Genomic DNA, 25,256 nt, shown 5'->3' with positions numbered 1-25,256 from the left:
AGATGAGAATGCTTTGTATTTAAAATCAGTTCATACATCAAATATAGACTTGAAACTCTCTGCACTTTCTATTTAAAATGTAAAAGAGTCACGATTTTGTTGATGCATAAGGTTAATTAATTACATGCATGGTTCACTACACATCCATACCAGTCCTTGATGCCGTGTACCAGTGTTAAAATCCATGTACCAGGATCAGGAATAGCCAAAGGCTGTGTGCTTCATCTAGCCCGGGACAACATGTACATCATGAGAATCAGCTTATGGAAAGTCAACCAACTAAATCAACAAAAACAAATAAAGAAGATAGATATAAAATTCGAGCGATGTGCTAAAATGTGAAATAAGAAATCAGTATTGGTGAATCTTGTATATAACTCATTTTTTCGAACTCTTTTGAATCTCATACAGAAGAGGCAACAGCTGAACAAGATGTGGCAGGGCTGCTCTTTCGTTCACTTGTGTAACACCTTTTGAACAGAAACAACATGTAGTTCGATATGACGGGTTACTTGAAGGTTATTGCCTTATGTGCATCTCAGTCCATTTTTAAGAAGGAATTTCATGTATAACCCATAAAAACTTCAAAACTATGCATTTTCCCCTCTAAGCTTCAAAATTGCATATTCCTCCCTCTCAACTTCTAAAACTCACATGTTAACCCATTTTAATTTTCTATTATATTAAAATTCATTTTGAATTTATAAAATACACTAGGGCACTAAATGAGCCGAGTTTGAGTGAGTTACCCCCAACTCGAACTCAACTCAATTAATAAATGAGCGAGTCAACTCGAGTTGTGATGGTAATAATGAGCTGTAGAGCTAACTAGAACTCAGGTCGTTATCAACTCGAGTTGACTTACAACTCATTTATAACTCGTTTAACCAGTCAAGTTCTTAGATATTGTTATACACTAATATATGATTAGCTATACACAAATAATTGAAATGGACTAGTAATAGTTTATCTAAATACAAACAATCTAACACAGAGATAATAGGTCAACTCAAAGCAAACATACAACTTAGTACATAAGTTGAGTTATAAATGAGCGAGTTGGGCTCAACTCAAACTCAGCTCATTTATTAAACGAGTCAGCCAACTCAAGTTGAAACTAACTCGAGTTGTAAATGAGCGAGTTAAATCGAGCCATTAACAAGCGAGTTATGAGCGAGTTGCGAGTTTGAATAATTTTGTACAGCCCTAAAAGACACATACTGCCCTTTATTAAAAGCATAAAACAAATTGGAGCTTGTTTAAAAATAATGTCAATCGGTCTGATATTTGATCGTTTTTGTTGGCAAAATAGATATTTTATGAAGGGTAAAAGGTACAATGAGTATCCGGTTTTCGAGGTCAAAATGAATATTTCATAAAGGGTAAAGGGCACAATGAAAGAAATATTGGAAGTTTATAAAGGTAAAATAATATCAGACCAAAATAAATTTAAATGGGTATTTTATAAAGGCCAAAATATTTATAAGACCGACACATTTTTTTAAACAAGCTACAATTTTTTTTTAATTTTTTTATAGAGGGTAAAATGGATATATATTATAAATATACAATGTTATTGAATATATTCTAGAAGTTTAAAGAGGGATTACAGAATTTTAATAATTTTTATGTTTTTGAGGGATATAAATGAGCAAAAAAGGAAAGGCTATATATTTTGGGTTGCTTCCTCTCCTTAATGGCATCCACAACAAAATTTGGACATACACATATAGGATAATTTGCTGATACAACCCTGGTTCTCTTTGAACTCCTTTTCCTGCAATTTTCAAAATTTTCTACTTCTTTTACTTGCATTTTCCAAATAACAAAAAATAGGAAAAGGCACCAATAGTCCAATACTCCATTACAGTTTTAGCTAGGGTTAATTGTAACAGCTAGTAAACCACTTATAAATTATATATAGAATAATATTGTACTTTAAGAATATGAACAATTATTCATAAAAGATAAAACAATGCAAATTAATTTTATGGGAGATACAACAAAGGAAGGGTGCTCTACCATACAACATGAAGCATCAGCTTGTACTGAGGTGATTGTATAATTTCTTATTCTTACAGAAGAAATATAACAGTTTTAACAACAAATCTCAACTAAAAGAGTTACCAATTAAGAGCTACAACTTTAACATTCTACTAATTTTCTCAATTAAAGAGTTTCCCACTATAAAACATATGTAAGTTTTATTCCAAATTTACAAACACAACCCTTAAAACTTCATCAAAAGAATTTACTCTCTGCATAAATCATAAAATCCAACAGGAATCTCCTCCATTTGGTAAATCTGCTCCATTTTGAATTTGTTAATGGTACTACAGCAGTTTGGCTGGCAACTCATTCCAGACACACAATTCAATTCTAACAAAATTACCGATCGTTGCCCCTGTATTTGGTCAAAAAAAATTAACAATATTAGATGCCATAATCAAAGTGTGTAGAGTAGAGAAAGTTGAATATAATATTTCATTTTTAACACAAAATTGCAATTTCTTAGCTTATTTTGTTTCAATAATTTAGACAAAGGAAACAATAATTAAGAACGAAAATGAATTTTATTTAGCATATCAAGATACTTAGTAGCGTAATATATTACTAATTTATAATATAATTACAAACCAACCTATTCATATATGTTTCCATCTTCCATTTGAATAGAAATATGTTTAAGTTTATTAAACTATTTTGGTAAGAATACCAAATTTTTAATGTGTGACAAAATAATGAATTTTAATTTTCTCCAATATCTAAATATGTGTTAGTTGTATAATTGGAAGATAATATTTATTTTTAATATGAAAGAAAAATATTTAGATATATATTTCTTTTGACGATTAATTGATAACCGAAATATATTTTTTTAGTTATTATTTATATTAAAGATGAAATGATAATACAATTGAAGGGCTCATTAATAGTATTCACTCACGAAACTTTCATGCCCGTTGATATTAATAATTCTATTCCACAATGAATGTGAAACATATATTTTTAAGTACATAGTGTAAAACATGAAATGTGTTTCGGTGTCCCTTTTATCCGAAAAATATATTTCTGCATTTCATGAGTCGCAATGCTAATTTTGTCACACATTTTTGTTCCAATATTGTTGTAGTTATCTAATCATTGCGGTTAGATGAGCAAATATTTTAGTATCATTTCTAAGTTTGCATATAATATGCATGATTAAAAATTAACAAATAAAATTTCATAAAAAAACAGGAGTAGAACTAGGGTGTTCTTAAGCTCACCAAGGTACGTGTTTGGTGAGCTTAACTCCAAAATCTATTAAATTAGGTTCAAACAATAAATTCAAGCCGTTGAAACTGATTTACTTCACAAGTGACGAATTTACATATAAAGTTTTTAAAATTTTGAATTAATTTTATATAAAGTCAAGTGGTCAAAAGGTGTTAAAAACATGAATGCACTAAAATTAATTTATAAACCTTGATCTAATTTTGATCGCTTGACTTTATACTGAAATAATTTAAAAACTTAAAATCTTTGCATGTAATTAAATTCATCACTTGTAAAGTAAATTGATTTCAACGGCTTAGATTTATCATTTGAAACCGATATAATATATTTTTGAGTTAAGCTCACCAAACATCTTGGTGAGCTTAAAAACACCCTAGTTTTACTCAAAAAACAGTATCTAACATATATTATACATTATGTACTTAATTAAAAATATACGTTTCACATTAATGGTGTGAAATATGTACATCCAATGATTCGCTGGATTTAAATATTTTATTGGACTTTTGGGGGCCGGTCTTTTTTTAATTTCGGAAAGCCCATAACAAATGGACTGTATCTAAAAGGCCGACGTTTGTGCAACATTTAAAATGGGATGGATGAAATTATTTATTTTTTGTTGAACTTCTATTTTGTTATGTTTATCTATTAGAAGTTAATTTGTGTTGTATTGTTAAGAACGATATTCCTTTGGATCTATGTTCTATGTAACTAGATGTTTTGTTTTATGCAACTAGATGTTTTGTTTATTTAAAAATTGTGTGTTTCTTCAACTCAAATTAAGAATTTTAACTTGAAATCTAATAATTTGTACTTAGTATGATATTTTGTTCATCAATTCAAAATTCATTTTAACACAAATCAGATATGTTCCGAGCTACAAATTTTTAAAAAATAAACACTGGTTCTGTAGTGCTAAAAATAAATAAAAATAAACACTAATTTCGCAAATCAAGGTTTGGTATTTTTATATTCATACCCATTAAGAATTGGTCTTATCCTACACTATCCTTACCTATAAGATTATCGGATAACTTAACGGTATGAGGAAATTAACGAATAACACGAATATCAAGCATTTTTATTAGAAATCAAACTAAATTGAAGCTTGATTATGCACTCTTTTTTAAGATGTATTCATTTTGATTTATTCAAATTTCTTGTATATCGTACTTATTTTTAATTTGGCCACTGCAAAAATTACACTCCCGTACTACAAAGTGATGATAAAAAAATCCAACACATGCATTATGTGTGCCACTAACATATTATTTGGGAATTACAAGTTACTTTGATTGTAACCTACTCAGACTGATTTTCTGTTCAAGTGATACTAAACAGAAAATGAGCAGAGAAAAATGACTTTCTACACTCGCATCTCTTAAAAGTATATGTTCTCATGTTCTTTCAAGCAATCAGTTGATGCTTGAATTCTTAAAAAAAAAAGAAAAAAAAAACTTTAAAATTCCATCTTAATTTTGTAGAAGGTGTACTTCTGATTGGTCAGTGTTTAGATGAGAAAATATCCAAGTTCCATTATTGCGGAATTGAAGTATATTTGATTTTTCTGTTTGGTATCTTTTTAAAAGCCAAACTTTTCATGGCCCAACTCTTTTTTTTTTTAAACATTACACTCCCTGCCTATAAATTAATGGATCATGATAACAATCCCCGCAGGTCTATCCCCGCAAAAAACCCCGCACAAACTGCCAAAAAAGTCATGGGGGGACCGCTCAAATCATTAATACTCCGCAGAAACTGTTAGTATTTAACTTGAAGCATCAAAGTATTTATCGTGGATTTGCAAAGTATTAATCCCTATGCAATGATCTCTATTTATGACTGAATAAATCAATCCATTAACTGTCCCCGCACAAAATTTTCTTTTTTTTTGAATTGTCCCCGCACAACTGGGGACCATTAAATAAACAATCCCCTCATAAATACTTGTCAGTTATCCCCGCACAAAATTTCCTTTTTTTTGGATTGTCCCCGCACAATTAAGGACCATTAAATAAACAATCCCCTCACCCAATGATAAATACTTCTCACACATAATGATAAATACTTTATGTTACATAGATAAAAACTTTTCAGACATAATTGTAATTTTTCAGTAAAACATCAATGATAAATACTCTAAGACATAATGATAAATACTCTATGTTACATGGATAAATACTCTATGTTACAAAGATAAATATTTTATGTTACATAGATAATACTTCTTAAACATAATTGCACTTACAGTAAAACATCAATGATAAATACTCTTAGACATAATGATAAATACTCTCATGTATAATGATAAATACTTTATGTTACATGGATAAATACTTTATGTTACATAGATAAATACTTCTCAAACATAATTGCAACTTACAGTAAACATCAATGATAAATACTCTCAGACATAATGATAAATACTTTATGTTATATAGATAAATACTTTATGTTACATGGATAAATACTTCTCAGAAATAACAAATAAAAATTTATTAACGGGGATTGTTATTAGATAACAGTACAATTAATGCGGAAATTGTTTTTAAAGGAATAATTAATGCGGGAATTGTTATTAGAGGAAAACATAATTAATGCGGGGATTGGTATTAAATGACAGTCTAATTTAATGCGGGGATAAATGGAAATTTTTATTGAAATAAGTGAGGAGATATATGGCAGTTAAGGAAGAGAGAGAGTGCGGGGATAAATGGGGGGACAGGGGTGGGCGGATTAGTATAATTATTCTAAATTAATAACATAAAAAGTTCCACCCATGCATTGTTCGTTGTCGCACTACACATCATTCTTTGTAAAATAAAGTATAAATTGTTATAAATTTATGTGATATTTACAAAATAGTACGATTGTAACCTAATCAGACTGATTTCCTGTGCAGTAACTCGGAACCACCGCTAAAAACTCTTATAACAAGTGACAAATTTCAGCTAATAAAAGTGAAAAATGCAAATAACTAATAAAAGTGAAAATGCCACTAAAAGTAAAAAGCCCAACTTAGCTCTCCATGGTCCAATTATTTTTATTTAATTTTACAGCCTAGTAAATTAATTTTAAGCGCTTCAATGGATGGCGGTGGCATTGATTTTATTTATTATTTTTTATTGTTTAATATTCATGACGAGAGAAATATCAAATTAAACTACATGAACCATCTACCATATTTGTCATAAGTTTATTGTGAATACATTCATATTATCTTAGCAAGCAAATCTTTCATGAGTAAACTACGAATGAATTATCAAATTTGTATTCTTTTCATCTGTACATATAATTAATCATCAATTATAAATTTTCATAATGTAACTCATCAACTGCTCACAAAAAAAAAAAAATTAAAGTCATCAAATATATATATTTTTGTTTAAAATATTAGAAGAAATCAATTTAACTATTAGTATATGGGTACTAAAGCCAACAAAGAAAAACCGCATTCAGTGGGTTTCACAAGTATAGAAAGAAGTAGTGTGTTTTATTGGCACAAGATTTTTCTTGCGGAACAAGATCTAAGAACCTCAGAGCTAGCATTCGGCCCTCCGGAAGAAGATGGAGGTTGTATAATCTCCGCTTTCTCGATGTCTTAGATAAGCAAGGATATCAACTAGGAGGTAGTTAAATTATGTAAACAAATCATTTACCATTTTTGCTTGATTGCATTCTCATCCTTTTTTCAGGAACTGTTATTTTATTAATGTAGTGTGATCCATTGGAAAGACAAATCCATTAAAATTTTGTAAATAATAACTACTATGATGAGAAGGGTGTGCTGCTCCTTTTCACTGCAAGTATTTTAATATTAATATAAACATAAGCTTGTATTGTTGAAAGTTACAAAACACTCCTAATAAGGTAACTAACTCAGTGAAAATAAAATGTAAAATAATAATTGTAAACTGAGGATAGCGTATAGTTTATTGTGAACCATCAACTGTAGTTTATATAATGTAAATCTTTGAATCCTAAATGCGAGGGAAATCGGGTTTCCTTCCTTTTAATATGGGGCAGAGAGAAGGATATTCTTTTTAGTTTTTACTATTTAGTGATAGTATTTTATAGAGTGAGGAGATTATTGAAAGAAAATTTAAGAGATTAAATGGATGGGGGAAAAGGAGCCTTCTTTGAAGGAAGGGATGAATATTTCTCTCTTTTTCTTTAAAAATTTCTTTTTGCTTGAGACATTCCAAAAGTTGCTTTTGCCAGATGCACAATATTTTGTCGGTCCTGGCCATCATTAACTTGATGTTTCTATGTCTCGTCTCTGCAATCAAGTATATAGATTTTAATTAGTTTCATTGGCTTTTCCAGATGAGATGGATTTTCTCACGGTGCACGATAGGTTACAACAATCTTGAGAGACACTTCCAAACTCCTGCGAGGGTGTTGTTGGAAAAACTATATATCAATACTGACTGTTTGGAATACCTACTGAAAGATGCCAAAGTTGATCATACTTCTTTAGGCAAGAAATTGGCTGAGGGGTGTGAAATCCCTATGATCGACTTGCCAGGTTATATTACGAATTTTTGGGTCCCTCCTCGTTTTAGCCCAATCTTGCTGAAATTGGTGCTGATTTTATGCCTATACCAGTACTGGTACGAATCTGGTTTTCTGCTGCACATAAACTGTTTGTGGTATTGCCTAGGTGAACCTAATTACTGGTACAAGGTTCCCGACATGAATGTAGATCGATGTATAGAGATTGCTCAAATGATACATTTTTTAATCCAAGGTCAAAATCCCCAAAATAAAAGTGTGATTAATTACATGGATGATGTGATGAACAGTACCAATAGGAAGGAAGTTGCATTCGGTCTTTACATGCTGTAACTCTATCAAATTATGGTACGAGTATGTTTCTCTTTTAAAAATCATTGAATTCAGGCGAACTTGTTAATGTCTTTATGTTTAGATATGTTATTTATGAAACATTGATAAATCATTGATAAATCATTGATAAATCAGAAGTGTTTATTAGAACCAGTGTACGTAATGTCGTTTTCTTCTTTGGTTGGTAGTGATAGTCATATTTGTTATTACTTATAATGGGTGGCATTGGAGTGAGTTTGATCTGTTTGAAAGCAGAAAACAGAGAGGATAGTTGTGTTATCAGACAAGATGTGCGCAAGAAGTTTCAAGTAATGAAAAATGATATAAAATATTTCATAAGATTCTTATATTTTTACCAATGAAAAATGATATAAAATATTTCATAAGATTCTTATATTTTTACCACGAATTCATCTTCTCCAAAAGTTTCAAGTCATGAAAAATGATACAAAATATTTCATAAGATTCTTATATTCTTACCATTAATTTCTAAAGTGGTTGAGATGTTTGTAAGCAATCTGAAGGCAGGAGCATAAAGTATTGGTTTATTTGTAATTTTATTTTAAATTAGTAAGGAGCTTGAGATGTTAAATAAATTTGGTTTATTTAATTATTTTTCTTTGATGTATTAATTTTTTTTTTTTAACACGACACTCCCAGACTCCCTACCTACAAATTAATAACATAAATTAAAAATCCAACCCGTGCATTGTTCGTTGTCGCACTGCACATCATTCTTTGTGAACTAAACTATAAATTATATAGATTTATGTGATATCAATCAAATAGTAGGACTGTAACCTAATCAGACAAGGGACAAATTTTAGCTAATCAAAGTGAAAAGGCATATAACTAACAACGACCTCTATTATTCTTTCTAAAAGCCCAACTTAGCTCTCCACAGCCCAATTACTTTCTAAATAATATTACTGTCTAGTTAATTAATTTTACGTGCTTCAATGGATGGCGGTGGCATTGATTTGATTTAGTGTGAAGAGGTCAGCACTTTTTTCTTTTTTTAAACAATTCATGTCAACATAGTGATGGACTAGTCGATAATTCTTAGAAGAAACTACATGAACCAACTACCATATTTGTCATGAATTTATTGTGAATACATTTCATATTATCTTAGTTGGCAAATCTTTCATGAGTAAACTAAAAATGAATTATCAAATTTGTATTCTTTTCATCTTTATATATAATTTTGATCATCAACTGTAAATTCATAATGTATTAGTGCGCACAAAAATTACAAGACATCAAATATATAAATTTTTTTTGTTTACTATATTAAAAGTAAAGATTGTCTTCCAACAATTTTAACTAGATAAATTTATTGAATAAAATATTGGAAGAAACTAATGTTAACTATTGCAAGAAATCCTAAGATTAATTGTGGAACATCTCAGGCGCGTTTAAGAGTCGGTCATGAAACCTAAAAAAGAAGAGGCATCTGCTGAAAAAAGATGTGGCAGGGCTGCCCATTTCTTCACTTGTGTCACAGCTGATAAACAGAAAGCTGTGATCTGTCCGGTTCATAAGTCATCCGCTCAGTTTTAGTTCTATCATCTCAATATAAGGGCTTTGTTTTGCCGTTTTAGTCAAGAGATTTTGGTTGTATTAGTGATCACATTCAACTCACAAAAGAAAAAGAAATGAAAAATCCATCTAATTATTTATCTGTGTTAGTCTGACATTAGAATCAGAATGGATTTTTATTTATGCTGGTGGTGACACCAGAATTGCTGGTTGTGACTTGTAAAAAGTACAACTGTACAAGGTTGAGAAAAAAAAAAAGGATCGTTTTTTTTTTGATGTATTCAATATTTCAATTTGACTTATTCAAATTTCTTCTATATCATTTTTTTTTTACTTCGGCCACTGAAAAAAATATTTTTCAAATATTTCAATCGAATCGAATAGAATTCTATCGAATTCGAATTCATTTTTTTATACATTGCCCTCCCAACCTACAAAGTAATAACATAAAAAATTCCATCATTGTTCGTTGTCGCATTGCACATTATTCTTTGTAAAATAAAGTATAAATTGTTGTAGAATGTAGGTTTATGTTAAATTAATCAAATAGTAGAATTGTAACTAAATCAGACTGATTTCCTGTGCTAGCTGTAACACGGAACCGCCGCTAAAAGCTCTTTTAACAAGTGAAAATTTCAGCTAATCAAATTGAAAAAGCAAAATATATAACTAGCAACGGACTATTACACTTTCTTAAAGCAAGTTGGCACTTCATGGCCCATTTATTTTTAATTAATTTTTCAGACTTAGTTAATTAATTTTACAAGCTTCAATGGATGCTGGTGGTATTGATTTGATTTTTGCGTCAAGAGGTCACCCCTTTTTTTTTAGAACAATTCATGTCAGCATAGTGATGAAACTACATGAACCATCTACCATATTTGTCATCACTTTACTGTGAATACATTCATATTATCTTTGCATGAAAATCTTTAATGAGTAAACAACGAATGAATTATCGAATTTGTATTCTTTTCATCTTTATATATAATTGATCATCAAATGGAAATTCCCATAATGTATTACTTATCAACTGCCCACAAAAAAAAAATTAAAGTCATCAAATATATATATTTTTGTTTACTATATTAAACATAAGGATTGTTTCAATAATATTAACTAAATAAATTTATTGAATAATATATTGGAAGAAATCAATGTAACTATTAGTAAATGGATAGTAAATAAAACAAAAAGAAACTTCATTCAGTGGGTTTCACAAGCATAGAAAAAAGTATTGTGTTTTACTGGCACAAGTTTTTTCTTGTAGAGGAAGATTTAAGAATCACAGAGCTAGCATTTGACCCTCTTGAAGAAGACAGAGGTTGTATTATCTCCACTTACTCAATGTCTTAGATACATGCAAGGATATAAACTAGAAGGTAATTAAATTATATAAACAAATCATTTACCATTTTCCCTTGATTGCATTCTCATCCTTTTTTGAGGAACTGTTATTTTATTAATGTAGTGTGATCCATTGGAAGGATAAATCCATCAAAATTTTGAAAATAATAACTAATGTGATGGAAAGGGTGTGCTGCTCATTTTCATTGCATGTCTTTTAAAATTAATATAAACATAAGCTCATATTGGTGAAAGTTACAACACACTCCTAATAAGGTAACAAACTCAGTGAAAATAAAAGTAAAATAGTAATTGTTAACTGGCTTCAAGTCTGTGAATCCTAAATGGGAGTGAAATCGAGTTTCCTTCCTCTTGATATATGGTGCAGAGAGAAGGATATTCTTTTTAGTTTTACTACTTAGTGATAGTATTTATAGGGTGAGGAGATTATCGATACGAAAATTAAGAGAATAAAGGGTTGGGGAAAAGGAGCCTTCTTTGTAGGAAGGGATGAATACTCTGTTTTTTTTAAGGCGTAATATTTAGTTGTCATAAAGTACCTACCACACATTTAAAAATTGCTTTTTGCAGATGCACAATATTTGTTGGTGTTGTTCATCATTAACTTTCTGTGTCTCTACTCTGCAATCAAGTATATAGATTTCATTAATTTCATTGGCTTTTCCAGATGAGATGGATATATATTTAGAAGAGCTATTTTCTCTTCTTTGAGGGGTTGCACGACGGAGAATTACTATTTCAGGTTGTGGTTCTAATTTGGTTGAGCACGGAAATCAAATTCAGTGTGCAGTACGTAGTGTTTGTTTTCTTCTTTGGTTGTTAGTGATAGTTATGTTTGTTATTACTTATTACTTATTACTTATTACTTATCATCCGTAGCACTGGTGCAGTTAGTTTGCTTTGTTTGGAAATAGAAAACAGAGAGGATAGCCGTGTTATCAGAGAAGATGTGCGCTAGAAGTTTCAAGTTATGAAAAATGATATTATTTGAAGAGAGGAGCATAATGTATTGGTTTATTTGTAATTTTATTTTAAATTAGCAAGGAGCTAGAGATGCTAACCAAATTTGATTTATTTAATTATTTTTCTTTGATGTATTAAATTAATTTTTTTTTTAATACGACACTCCCTACCTACAAATTAATAACATAAAATATCCCACCCATGCATTGTTCATTGTTGCACTGCACATCATTTTTTGTAAACTAATCTATAAATTGTTATAGATTTATGTGATATTAACCAAATAGTAGGACTGCAACCTAATCAGACAAGTGACAAATTTTAGCTAATCAAAGTGAAAAGGCATATAACTCACAACGGCCTCTATTATTCTTTCTAAAAACCCAACTTAGATCTCCACGGCCTAGTTAATTAATTTTTAATTTTACGCACTTCAATGAATGCTGGTGACATTGATTTGATTTAGCGTGAAGAGGTCACCACCTCCTTTTTTTTTTTTTTTTTTTTTTTTTTAATACTACAATTCAAGTCGGCATAGTGATGGACTAGTGGATTTTTTTAGAGAACATCAAATGAAACTACATGAACCAACTACCATATTTGTCATAAGTTTATTGTGAATACATTTCATATTTTCTTAGCTGGCAAATCTTTCATGAGTAAACTATGAATGAATTATCAAATTTGTATTATTTTCATCTTTATATATAATTGATTATCAACTGTAAATTCATAATGTATTAGTGCTCACAAAAAATTACAAGTCAGCAAATATTTTTTGTTTTGTTTACTATATTAAAAGTAAAGATTGTCTTCCAATAATTTTAACTAAATAAATTTATTGAATAAAATATTGGAAGAAATTAATGTTAACTAGAAGAAATAATGTGAGTAATTGTAGAAGATCTTTGGCACAAGGAAAAGTAGGTTAGTGAACCTCATGAATAAGACCGATTTTTTTATTTATATCCAAAATAAAATATAAATTTAAAAAACTAACCAACTAGCTAATGAAATTGCAAAACTACCCAAACCGGTTAACCATTAACCGGACTCAAATCAAATTTCCGGTTATTGGTTTCCCGGACCCATTGAAATAGTCCGGTTAACCATTAACCGGAAATTTGATTTGAGTCCGGTTAATGGTTAACCGGATTTGTGCATTTTCCTTTTTTTTTGTATTAAAATATTAGAAATGTTGAATATATTTCTTTGAAAATAGATGGAATACAATATAATTTGATTTATTAGAAAGACTGCAACAAATAACCCGGATCAATATTTTTCAGATCGGATTTTTCGCGGCTGTAAGAAAAATTAATATATTTCTTTATGTGTTATTGGAAAAAAATAAAAATGCTTAGATTCCGAGTTATTGATCCCGGTTCAAAAGTCACTTCTAGGTAATCTAGAAAATATTATGATCTTTCTAGTACATTTAATTTATTAAAAGTTGTATCTATTTTGAGAATTATTTTTGAATAACAATCATTAAATAAATTAAAGTTTTTATTTTTTTTCAAAATAGATACAACTTTTAATAAATTAAATCTATTAGAAAGATCATAATATTTTCTAGATTACTTAGAAGTGACTTTTGAACCGGGATCAATAACTCGGAATCTAAGCATTTTTATTTTTTTCCAATAATACATAAAGAAATATATTAATTTTTCTTACAGCCGCGAAAAATCCGATCTGAAAAATATTGATCCGAGTTATTTGTTGCAGTCTTTCTAATAAATCAAATTATATTGTATTCCATCTATTTTCAAAGAAATATATTTAGCATTTCTAATATTTTAATACAAAAAATAAAAAAAATAATTCTGTTTTTAAAAAAAAAAAAAAAAAACAAAACCGGTGCACCATTAACCGGACATATACATATAAAATATTTTTGCTTTGAGCCAAATTGAGAACTCGGCACAACACTTTCTTTTCCTTTTTTTTTTTTTTGAAAACATAAATTTTTTATTTTTTGTATTAAAATATTAGAAATGTTGAATATGTTTCTTTGAAAATAGATGGAATACAATATAATTTGATTTATTAGAAAGACTGCAACAAATAACTCGGATCAATATTTTTTAGATCGGATTTTTCGCGGCTGTAAGAAAAATTAATATATTTCTTTATGTATTATTGGAAAAAAATAAAAATGCTTAGATTCCGAGTTATTGATCCCGGTTCAAAAGTCACTTCTAAGTAATCTAGAAAATATTATGATCTTTCTAATATATTTAATTTATTAAAAGTTGTATCTATTTTGAAAAAAAAATAAAAACTTTAATTTATTTAATGATTGTTATTCAAAAATAATTCTCAAAATAGATACAACTTTTAATAAAATAAATGTACTAGAAAGATCATAATATTTTCTAGATTACCTAGAAGTGACTTTTGAACCGGGATCAATAACTCAGAATCTAAGCATTTTTTTTTTCCAATAACACATAAAGAAATATATTAATTTTTCTTACAGTCGCGAAAAATCTGATCTGAAAAATATTGATCCGGGTTATTTGTTGCAGTCTTTCTAATAAAACAAATTATATTGTATTCCATTTATTTTCAAAGAAATATATTCAACATTTCTAATATTTTAATATAAAAAAATAAAAAATTTCTGTTTTCAAAAAAAAAAAGAAAAAAAAAGAAAAATACAGAAATCCGGTTAACCATTAACCGGACTCAAATCAAATATCCGGTTAATGGTTAACCGGACTATTTCAATGGGTCCGGGAAACCAATAACCGGAAATTTGATTTGAGTCCGGTTAATGGTTAACCGGTTTGGGTAGTTTTGCAATTTCATTGGCTAGTTGGTTAGTTTTTTAAATTTATATTTTATTTTGGATATAAATAAAAAAATCGGTGAATAAGAAGAGGCAATTGGTGAACAAGATATGGCAGAAGACTGCATGCCATTTCTTCACTTGTGGGTTTATTAAATATATGTTCATCTTAAACTTGCGAGATTTATATTTTAAGAGATACCTTTTGTCGTGTACGTCAAAAGTGAATAGTGTTATTAATTACAACATATGTAATGTTGTTTTTAACTTAGATTGGTAATAATAGATATGCTTGTTATATATTACTTATAATGGGTGGCATTTGTGCATATAGTTTGCTCGATTTGAGAGCGGAAAACAAGAAGGAGAGCCGTGTTATGGGGATCAAAGATATGCACAACAAACTTTCATAGGATTATTATGTTCTTAATTAAGCAAGCTGAAGGGTGAATCACAAATTATTGAGTCTATTTGTAATTTTATTTTAAATTAGGAAGGAGTTACACAAATTTGGTTTATTTATTTTTTTATTGGATGTATTAATTTTGATTTATTCAAATTTCTTGTATATATTACTTACTTTTAATTTGGCCACTGCAAACATTACACTGCCGAACTACAAAGTTATGTGCTATTTGGTAACCAAATAGTAAGAAATTATAAGTTATTTTGATTGTAACCAAGGAAACTCTTTAACAAGTGACAAGTTTTAGCTAATCAAAGTAAAGAAGTACTCTTTTTAAAAGCCCAACTTAACTTTCCACGGCCCAAATAAATACCTACAGCCTTGCTCCTCATCTTCTTCCAACCGCCTTAAGAGAGATTATTGCTCTTGCAATTTTGGAAGCAATCTCTGAGATTATTGCAAGAAGCAAGCAAATCTGAGAGATTATTGCTCTTCCAAAATTTTGAGACAATCACTGAGAGATAATTCCGTCTATATTTTATTTGTTCGCAAATTTTTGTGTTAATTGGGACGCGCATCAAAGTTCAATGGATGGCGCGAAGAGGCAAAAAGGTTAGAGTGCTTTTCTTCTTTCTTCTTCTTCAAGCCTATTGCCTCTTTCATTCTCTTTTTGGATTTTGAATTTTAGCGGAGATCTGAACATTCCGATCAACTCTGCCTCCTTTGAAAAAATTTTTGCCTCTGTTTGGATGTTTGATTTGTAATTCACGTTAAATTTAAAGTTAAAATTAAAATAAGTTTCTTGAATTATAATTGATAATTAGAATTATAGGTTAGAGAATAAAAAATTACAAGTGAGTATTGGGAAATATAAGGGAAAGCATTGTTTTTTATCAAGTATGTAATTAGTTAACGGGTTTAATCTGATTAGCTATTTAAATCCGATTCGATATTTTTTTGCCCTTCCTGGATGAAAATCCTGGGTCCGCCCTGACTCCCGTCTTGGTACAAACTAAACTAGGATATGTATCTCGCAAAGCATGTAGCAACTAGTAGTCTGATATTGCTCTTATTCAGTTATATTAGGCAGAAATTTGAGTACAATATTCTACTCGATTCCCCAACTATATCATTTGCTCAGGTCCAGTACCAGTATAATTATCCTAGTAGCTATTAGCATTGCACCAGTTTCTGTTGCAATTTTGGTTTTTGTCAGAGAATTGTGCAACATCGTTGCCTAGGCATAATCTGATTGAGAAAAACACTGCTGCAAGGTGAGTTATGTTGGACAACCGAACTTCAGATTTCTGTTTTTCGATTGTACACCAATTACATGTAGTTTAAGAAAACCACTAAAAATAAATTTTGTTTTAACTTTTTTTTTACTTCTATTTGTTTCAGTAAGAAAGGATACGTACAGTTCTTCCCCCATTGAAATACCATGGATTGCACTGAGCATTTTGTCTTTCCTCCAGGCATAGCTCTCTCTCTATCTCTCTCTTCCACTGGTTTCTTTAGTAATACAAGTTCGTTATATGACACCAAACCTGGAGAGATCCGTACAAGTTAGAGTACCTTTGTATGTGTGGCCATTTACCAGTAAGATCATGTATCGGTAGTGTAGAAGTGAAAATACTAATTTTTGTGCAAAAAGCACAGGCTAAGTGATTTGCAGAAAACAGTAATCTTTTGGCATTTACAAAAATCATGTTGTTTATGGGAGAATAATCTGGTGGATTCTTTACTTTAATTGTTTCTTTGTTGGACAAATTTCCCCGATCATTATCTTTTTCATTTTTTTTCATCAAATAATTGATTAGGTTGGAGTTTTGCAGGAAGATGAAAAAAAGAAAAAAGAAAGCAGAACTAGGTGAAACTTTTATTGAAGAGAATACCAATTGTTTTGCTCCCAGTTAAAAGAGATAAATAAATGAAAATATGAGGCCCTCTATATATTCATTTTATTTTCATGATGTTTAGAAGCTTGTTTTGGTTATACTTCTTCCTATGAGTTGAACAGTCATGTTTGTGACTTGCAAATGTTGATAAATTGTGGGTGCTTTTTGGACGATTACATGCAAATATCTCCTTACTTATATGCAAACCGAAGACTAGCTAATCTGCATGCAATATGTGAAGGTGCGGGATGTGCTATCTTTGGGTAGTTGTTCCAAATACTTAAATGGATTCTTCAACTCTGATGAGGTCTGGAAGGAACTCTATAATAGGAGGTGGCGGGATCTATATAAACACTCTGCCAATTTCAAGGTCAGGTGCTAGTTGTTGGTCTGAGAACTTATTTGCGCAAAATATGAAATAATTCATTTTGTTAAGAGTATCTTGTTTTCAAAGGCCAGAATAGAAAGAGTGCTTCAAAATGGAGGTTTCTCAGTAAATTATGGTTTATTATTTTTTTATTGGATGGTTCCTACTCATATTTTAAATTTCCTTGGACATTGAACCTGTAACTCTCATATTTATGACCGTAACTCAATATTTTTCATTTATTTTCAAATTAGACTTTGCAGTTCGATCAATATGTTTAACATGTAATTTTCTTCTTCTTAATATTGACTATATACCCTTTTAAGTATCAACATTGTTCCCTCAGTCGTATTGTTTTCCCATTTTATTGAAACCAAGTTGTGCTACAATTCTACAACTGTACTAACAAGGTAGTGAATGAACTTGATTACGGAGAGGTAAATATATGCTGATGGTAGATAGCTCCATTAATTAAGTAAACTTTTAATTTCTGATGCAGGGATGGAAGATTGCATATGTTGAAACGCACAAATATTTGTTGGTAACCAAGGCAACCATATCTACTTCCTTGTTTGCTCCTTTTGAGAAGTATGTAGAATCTGAAATACTGCATCAAAGTCATTATTTGAAAGCAATCACTGTAATGGAAGGGCTGAACCTCGGATTTGAAGAGATTTGTTTATATCTCTTCCGAAAGGACATCAGTGTGTTGTTTAACCTGCTCGGGTTGCACTATTCTTTTTTCCACCTGGATATACCTGTAAGTCGTTTATCCAATGTTTTCTTCCTTTGTTTCAAAGGGGCATTGTTTGCAGAACTTTGTTTTCAATAGGAATAAATTACAAGTTTGGTTTCCAAAGTATCACCTAACCCCCTATTTGATTCGTAAAATTTTCAAATTTTCATTTTGGACCATAAATTTTGCAATTTTGCTATATTTTGGTCCGCAAGGTCATATATGGTTACAAAATATTGACTGAAAAGTGAAAACCATGTTAGTGTAAATGTGCAAGGAGTGTTAGTCTATGTTTTGGCGTCTATACAAGTAATCTTTTATCAATATATGGCTGAAAATCAAAATGCAACTTGTGATTTGGTGATTGTTGTTAATGGACCATGCGTATATTTTTTTTATTTTTCTTATTAGTGGCTTATTTTGGACATTGTGAGCATTTTGTTACTAGAAACAAAATTTTCATGATATGATATTGCAGCTTGAGGATCTTAGAAAGGGTCTCACAAGTTGCCAGGTGTCAGACAAAGAGGTATGTGTGAGCTGGGGCTTACGCCAGACACGGGAGTACTATTTCACCAAACCAGCAGAGGAACACCATCGCACTACTTTCTTGGGGCAGATTGCTGACAATGATGTGGCACTTCTTTATTTGCTCAAAACAAAAGATCCTGTTCAACTCGCTTATGTCAAGGTTTCATCAGATGTTTCATCAATCGAGTGAGGAAAAACTTGTGCTTTACAAATCATGCGCATGAGCAGTTAACTAATAGTTTCTTGTACTTTCGTATTTTCAGTTGCTCTGTGCTATGAATATCTATTATTTGATCAACATCTGATTATAGACTTTTTTCTGATTTGGTGTTACCAGTGGTTTAATTAACTGGACGGCGTAGTTCTATGGCATTATTGATTGTAGAGACATGATTGTTTTGAGGGGTAAAATAGGGAAATGTATAGTAAAATGAGAACAGAAAAAAAAGGAGTTGAATTTGGAATTGACTACGCACCTTTTCTTAAAGAAAAATATAATTAGTTCCATTTTATTTGTTTTTGTTAAAATGACACAGTTATTCTGGCACTAAAACTAACTAAAGACCTTGTTAGTATCAGACTTCCGGCTACATTTTGATTTGCACTTAATTAATTTGTACATCAACGGTTGATTGTACAATCGGACCCAAATTATTTTGGGCTTATCTAGCATGGATACGTCAAATTAAGTCGTGTCCATGTCATACAAATGTTTGATGCAACACTCGCACGACTCATCTATATATTGTTTATCAAGACACTGTCAAGTGTCAACCAATTTGCCATCTTACGATTGAACCCTAAATCCTAAATCCTAAACTCATCCCAGACACATAACTCAATTCTAATAAAATTACCAGTCGTTGCCCCTGTATTTGGTAAAATAAAATTTAACAATATTACATGCCATAATCAAATTGTGTAGACTAGATTCAAACCATCAGGAAAAATATAAAAATTGAAAACTGTCAGATATTTCAAAATTTACAATATTACAATCCAGAATGAAGATCTAAGTATACTAGATATTTTTTTTTTAAAAGATAGAAATGCCCGTTTCATTTACTGAAACATTTACTTGCTACAACTTATTAAAGAAAAAAAATACTCACTCAATACTAGAATCAAAGTCTGTGTAGATTTCAAACTATCATGAAAAATTATCCATGAAAAAGAAAGAAAGTTTTTTTTTTCAATATTGAATTGAAGTAGAGATTCTGACATGAACACATGAAAAAAAAAAAACAAAGAAATTCAAAAATTACTTACAGTTGGGCACAGAACCAGGTTCAGTTCGGTACGATAAAAATTTGTTGAACCAGTATACTGAGAGTTGCTCTGTATGTAGACCAAATTTATGAACAAATTTCTTCCACAGAATGGTGGCCACGTGTCGAGCATAGTTAACGTCATTCTCCAATATCCTATCAATTAGTAAAGTACGGAGCTCACCGACAGTGTTGACCGTCGACTAATGAGTTTCAAATGGTTACTCAGATTTCAGCACACAATTGGTGATATGATCATGCTTCAGGCTTAATTGGGAAGAAAAATTTTAATTGTGTTTGATTTTAAAGAGAAAATCAAGATACAAGATTTCAAAATTAATAAATAATTTAGTTAAATTGCAAATCGGGTTGAATTAAAGCATTTAATGGGTCCAATTTAAAAGTAACGGCTAACTATTTTAATGTGATATTAATTGGTTATATAATAAAATCATTAGAAATTTTGTGTCAAAATACAAATAATGTTAGCAAATCGGATTTAGGATTTTCCATAAATTTCGTTGGATGAAATCTGTTTAACTTAATGCGTGAATTCTTTCTTTGAATTTAATGCTAATAGAGGCTTAGATCTGGTTTTTAATTTGTTAAATGCGTAAAATTTGTGAAAATTGCTAAGAATAGTTATTACAGTTGTTTTAATTTCCTCCAATATTTAAATATTTAAAGGTGTTAGTTGTGTTATTGGAAAAATAACATATAATTTTAATATGGAAGAGAAATACTTTGTCATTTACTTTATTTTTTATCTGACTATGTTATCGTGGAGAAATCCTCTTTATTTAATTTTTGCACAAACTTATGTATATAAATATGTATGTTTATTTTTGAAGTCACGCATACTATTTTTATTGTCACTCACACTAGAGTAGTTGTGTGAGAAACAATTTATATGAATCTTATTTGATTAAAAAACAAAGATCTTGTTACCATATGGCCATTCGTATCGTGAATTATTTTCTTTTAATTTGAATCATATCATAAAATTTAATATAATCAATAAGATTCGTTCAAATTTTCTCAAAATATATTTGAAACTAGCTAGTTACAGTGTATTATAACAAATTTTTATTATAATATCACTGTTATACTAAATTAAATTATATTTGTCCAATCTAATATAATAAGGCACATGTTATAGGAGCTGAAACTATTCATTGTTCGTACCAGAAATTATTTGTCACATGTATATGTAATGCTCACTATGCACACCTCTTGTGATTCTTCCCTTCTTTTCTTTTTCATCTGCATCAAAATAAAAAAAAGGCACAAAAAACATGAACAAGGAACTTTGAAAGATAAAAATTGTAAACGAAACTTTATGGCATAAAAATTTGACAGTATTTAGTGGATATATAGACTCGGACTCATATCATGAATCACAAAGTTCATTAATTACAATCGCTTACATAATGAATTGAATCGGATCATAGAATTCATATCATGAATTTCTAGCAAATTATAATTGAAATAAAGACATAAAATATAATTTAATCTTAACTTATACAAAATATCAAGCGTAAATTAATTATGCAATAGGATATAGAGGTTATTTTCACTCACATGCAAATTAAATTATCGAATTGAATACATATGACTACATGTTGCACTATGTATTTGACAGATATATATAGGACTTTACCTGCCAATCAATTAAACCCATACGCGGGTTAATTAAGCGATTATTGCAGAGAATTTAACATAAAAATATATGTGACCATAACGATTAAAGACTAGAAATTATGCAACTTTTGTTCTTATATATATTATTCGGAGAGATTAAAAAAATATAAAAATAAGATGTAAGAGAGTGCAGAAAATCTGATCTTATTCTTCATTTTGATTTCAACCACAAAATATTTCTTTGAAATTTATGTGCAACACTTGTGAAATGTTCACTACTATATAAAGTCGACTATATACAAAAATAAAAATAAAAATAAAAAATGACACACGGTTCTGCAACCGTGTTCGATCACATTGTGTATGAAAGTGTCGTTGCATTGTACGTACACAGTTCTCACCAGTGTTTTAAAATGCGGCAGCATAGGCCACATATGCGGCCGCATATGCGTATGCGGTCGGCAGCCGCGCTCAGAACGGCCATGCAGTCATCCCATGCGGTTTTGAGCGTGCGGCCGCATATGCGGTCCGAATATGCAGCCATGCGGAATAATAAAATGCATATGCGGATTAAAAATGCGGCCATGCGGTCCGAATATGCGGCCATGCAGTCCTCCCATGCGGATCAGCAGCCACCGTTGGATCAGCAATTTTCAAAGTGGCTTAATAAATAGTAAAAAAATTCAGAAAAATGTAAAATTTGGTCTCCAAGCACATATTAATATGGAGAACAAGATGAACGGTTCGGATCGACGTTTTGGATTTTGAAATTTTAAATTTGGACCGTATGCATACGATGCACATTAGTCACATACTCTCTCTCTCTCTCTCTCTCTCTATATATATATATATATATATATATACGTGGATTTTTATTTTAAAATCCGCATATGTAAATCCGCATGAAAATCCACATATGCGTCCGCATACCGCATATGCGGTATGCAGTGGCCTTCCGCATGCATGAACAAAACCGCATTTTAAAACACTGGTTCTCACAATAAAACCGTATGAGATCATGACCAAGAAAAAGATCAAATTATTCCTTTCATTTTCTGTTTTCTTCTGTGGGCTTTCCATTTTATTTGATTCATTCAATAACCAAACCCAAGGCCCAAAACAAGGATTTTACTTCATTTTACGGCCGAACAACCCTTATTAAAATTTCCAAACTTTACATTTCGGCCCCCCTGACAAGGGGAAATGATCATGGCCTTTTATGATTAACATATCAGCCCCTCAGTTTATAAACACTTTCATTTTGGTCCCTGTCATAAATATCGTCTATGAGAAATCAGATCAGAACATCGATTCTATTGGTATGATTGTACCAGTAGAATACAAACAAGTATACACACGTATTATAATTTATTCAAGCATTCGCATTTTAACAAATACACAAAAGTTTGCGAGGTCGGTGAAATTCAGACACGACATTAATTAATTTAAAATTGAAGAACTAGGCATCAATCAACAATAGCACAGAAATCCTATTCCGGATTTGAAATTATAATTATAACACCAAGCAAATTTAAGATTTTATTTTCTTGAAATTATTTTGGACTTAAATGTGAAATAAGAAAACTTAAAGGTTAATTATGGGAAAATGAATAAAAAAAATGGAGCAACGTGGCATTAAGGCCACGCGGCCCATGCTGGTTGACACCCCCACTTTAAGGTCTATCCATCTCTCTCTCTTTTAAACTTGCCATTTTCATTTATATTTTTATTTCCTTAATCTTTCCGTTAGGCAACAGAGATGAATATCTCTTGAAAAGAAACTATGTAATTAGATTGGTGTTAATTCGGTTTCTCTTTGGAAATTCAAGGTTGACACTATATAGGTATTTCATTTCTTTCTTTATACTGTTCTTCCTCAATTTAATTTAGACTTATAGTAAAATCTGAAAATCAGCAAGTTAAAGCTTGTTATAAGAAAACTAAAATGATTATTGGATTACTATATTTCAAGGAATATTATTTTAAAATATTGAATAAAATAAGCTACAATTTTATGCATAGAAATTCAATTGACAATCTGTTTAATAAGGTATTTTAAAGGATTTGCTTAAGGCCTCTCTTTTACCCGTGTTCTTTAATTGAAATCGAACATGAGAAATTTATGGTGTTTACCTTTATAATAAGATTGCTTGGGTGGTTCAATTGTCAGATTTTTGGTTTATAGCTCAACAGTAATAATACATTTTTTTTTTGGTACCGAACTCTACTTGTACAAATTATTTAATTGGCTTCTAGCTAATGCATTGCTAAGTGGTTTGCAGAGTATATGGTATAATTTGAAAACTGGTACCTATCCGTATCGGTTTAAATTGGTTATTGGTATGTCTATATGAGTTTTTTGGGGTTTGATTTCATAATAAATAAGATAGAGAGGATGTAATTTGCAAAAACACTGTGAATTGGTAAATTGAACTTGTCAGGGGGTCTTAGAGCAAACCCATATATATATTGGTTTGAAATTAAATAACGAAAATTGATTTAGATTATAGGCCTTCAGGTTTGAATAATAAATTAAGAAGGATAAATGAATTGGAGAGTAGATTGGGACTTTTGAATTGAAATTGAATTAAATTAAACAGTGATTGGAAATGATTGTAAAAGTACTTAAAGATATATATATATATATATATATATATAGAGGTTGGCTAAGATCAAAGTGGTAGTTCCTGAGCTTTGGTGCTACCAATTCGTTTTTCAATTTTCAAAGTTCAAAACGTCGATCTGAACCGTTCAAGTTGTTCTCCATATTAAATTGTGCTTGGAGACCAAATTTTACATTTTTCTGAATTTTTTTACTATTTATTAAGCCACTTTGAAAATCGCTGATCCAACGGTGGCTTAACAAAACAGTAAAATCAGAAGCCACCGTTGGATCAGCGATTTTCAAAGTGGCTTAATAAATAGTAAAAAAATTCATAAAAATGTAAAATTTAGTCTCCAAGCACAATTTAATATGGAGAACAACTTGAACGGTTCAGATCGACATTTTGAACTTTGAAAATTGAAAAACGAATTGGTAGCACCAAAGCTCAGGAACTACCACTTTGATCTTAGCCAACCTCTATATATATATATATATATATTATTTGACATAGGCATAAAGGGACTGACGAGAGAATGTTTGGAACGTACAGACTGCTAGTGATCTTACCTATTGCCCTACGATATCAGGTGCGAGGTTATTGGATTAGTCTGAAATTCATGACTAGGAATTAAATTGTAACTCGCTGTGCATTTTGAATATTTGATTGATTGCATTGATTGAACTGTTGTATCATATGCGTAGCCTAATACAACTAAAACTGAATTACAGGTAAGTCTGTTGACTGTCATGTTGATATGGTTTATCGATCGATTGGTTGATTCTTATTGTAAATGATTGATTGAGACCACAGTGATTGAATTAATTGAATATAAAATACTGTAATCCTTGAACCTCCATATAGTGGAGAAAAATGATTAATATATCATAAAGTCTAGCTAGCTACTAGACTTTACTCCAGGACCCTTATGCGCATATGGTGAATGGCGTCAACTGAATCCAGTACCAGTTGGATAGGGGATATTGAATAAATTGTGAATTGTGACTGT

At 30.4% G+C, this 25,256-nt stretch overlaps 1 protein-coding gene across 1 annotated transcript; it reads left to right on the top strand.

Annotated features, from left to right (window-relative positions):
• The first annotated feature begins 17,303 nt into the window (after positions 1 to 17,303).
• Positions 17,304 to 18,943, top strand: LOC144554680 (uncharacterized). The gene is made up of 3 exons (XM_078302992.1): positions 17,304 to 17,471; positions 17,968 to 18,228; positions 18,683 to 18,943. Exons 1-3 carry the CDS (start codon positions 17,328 to 17,330, stop codon positions 18,923 to 18,925), a joined length of 648 nt encoding a protein of 215 aa, XP_078159118.1. The 5' UTR covers positions 17,304 to 17,327; the 3' UTR covers positions 18,926 to 18,943.
• The last annotated feature ends 6,313 nt before the right edge of the window (positions 18,944 to 25,256 follow it).

The sequence above is a fragment of the Carex rostrata genome, chromosome 5, assembly GCF_964058835.1.
Source record: "Carex rostrata chromosome 5, lpCarRost1.2, whole genome shotgun sequence".
NCBI lineage: Eukaryota > Viridiplantae > Streptophyta > Magnoliopsida > Poales > Cyperaceae > Carex > Carex rostrata.
This window is presented reverse-complemented; position numbering and strand designations above follow the sequence as displayed.

Coding starts and splice junctions, on each gene's coding strand:
- LOC144554680 (XM_078302992.1), top strand. CDS start 17,328: ATGCAATATGTGAAGGTGCGGGATGTGCTATCTTTGGGTAGTTGTTCC. Junction 17,472..17,967: donor AACACTCTGCCAATTTCAAG/GTCAGGTGCTAG, acceptor TTTCTGATGCAG/GGATGGAAGATTGCATATGT. Junction 18,229..18,682: donor TTTTCCACCTGGATATACCT/GTAAGTCGTTTA, acceptor ATGATATTGCAG/CTTGAGGATCTTAGAAAGGG.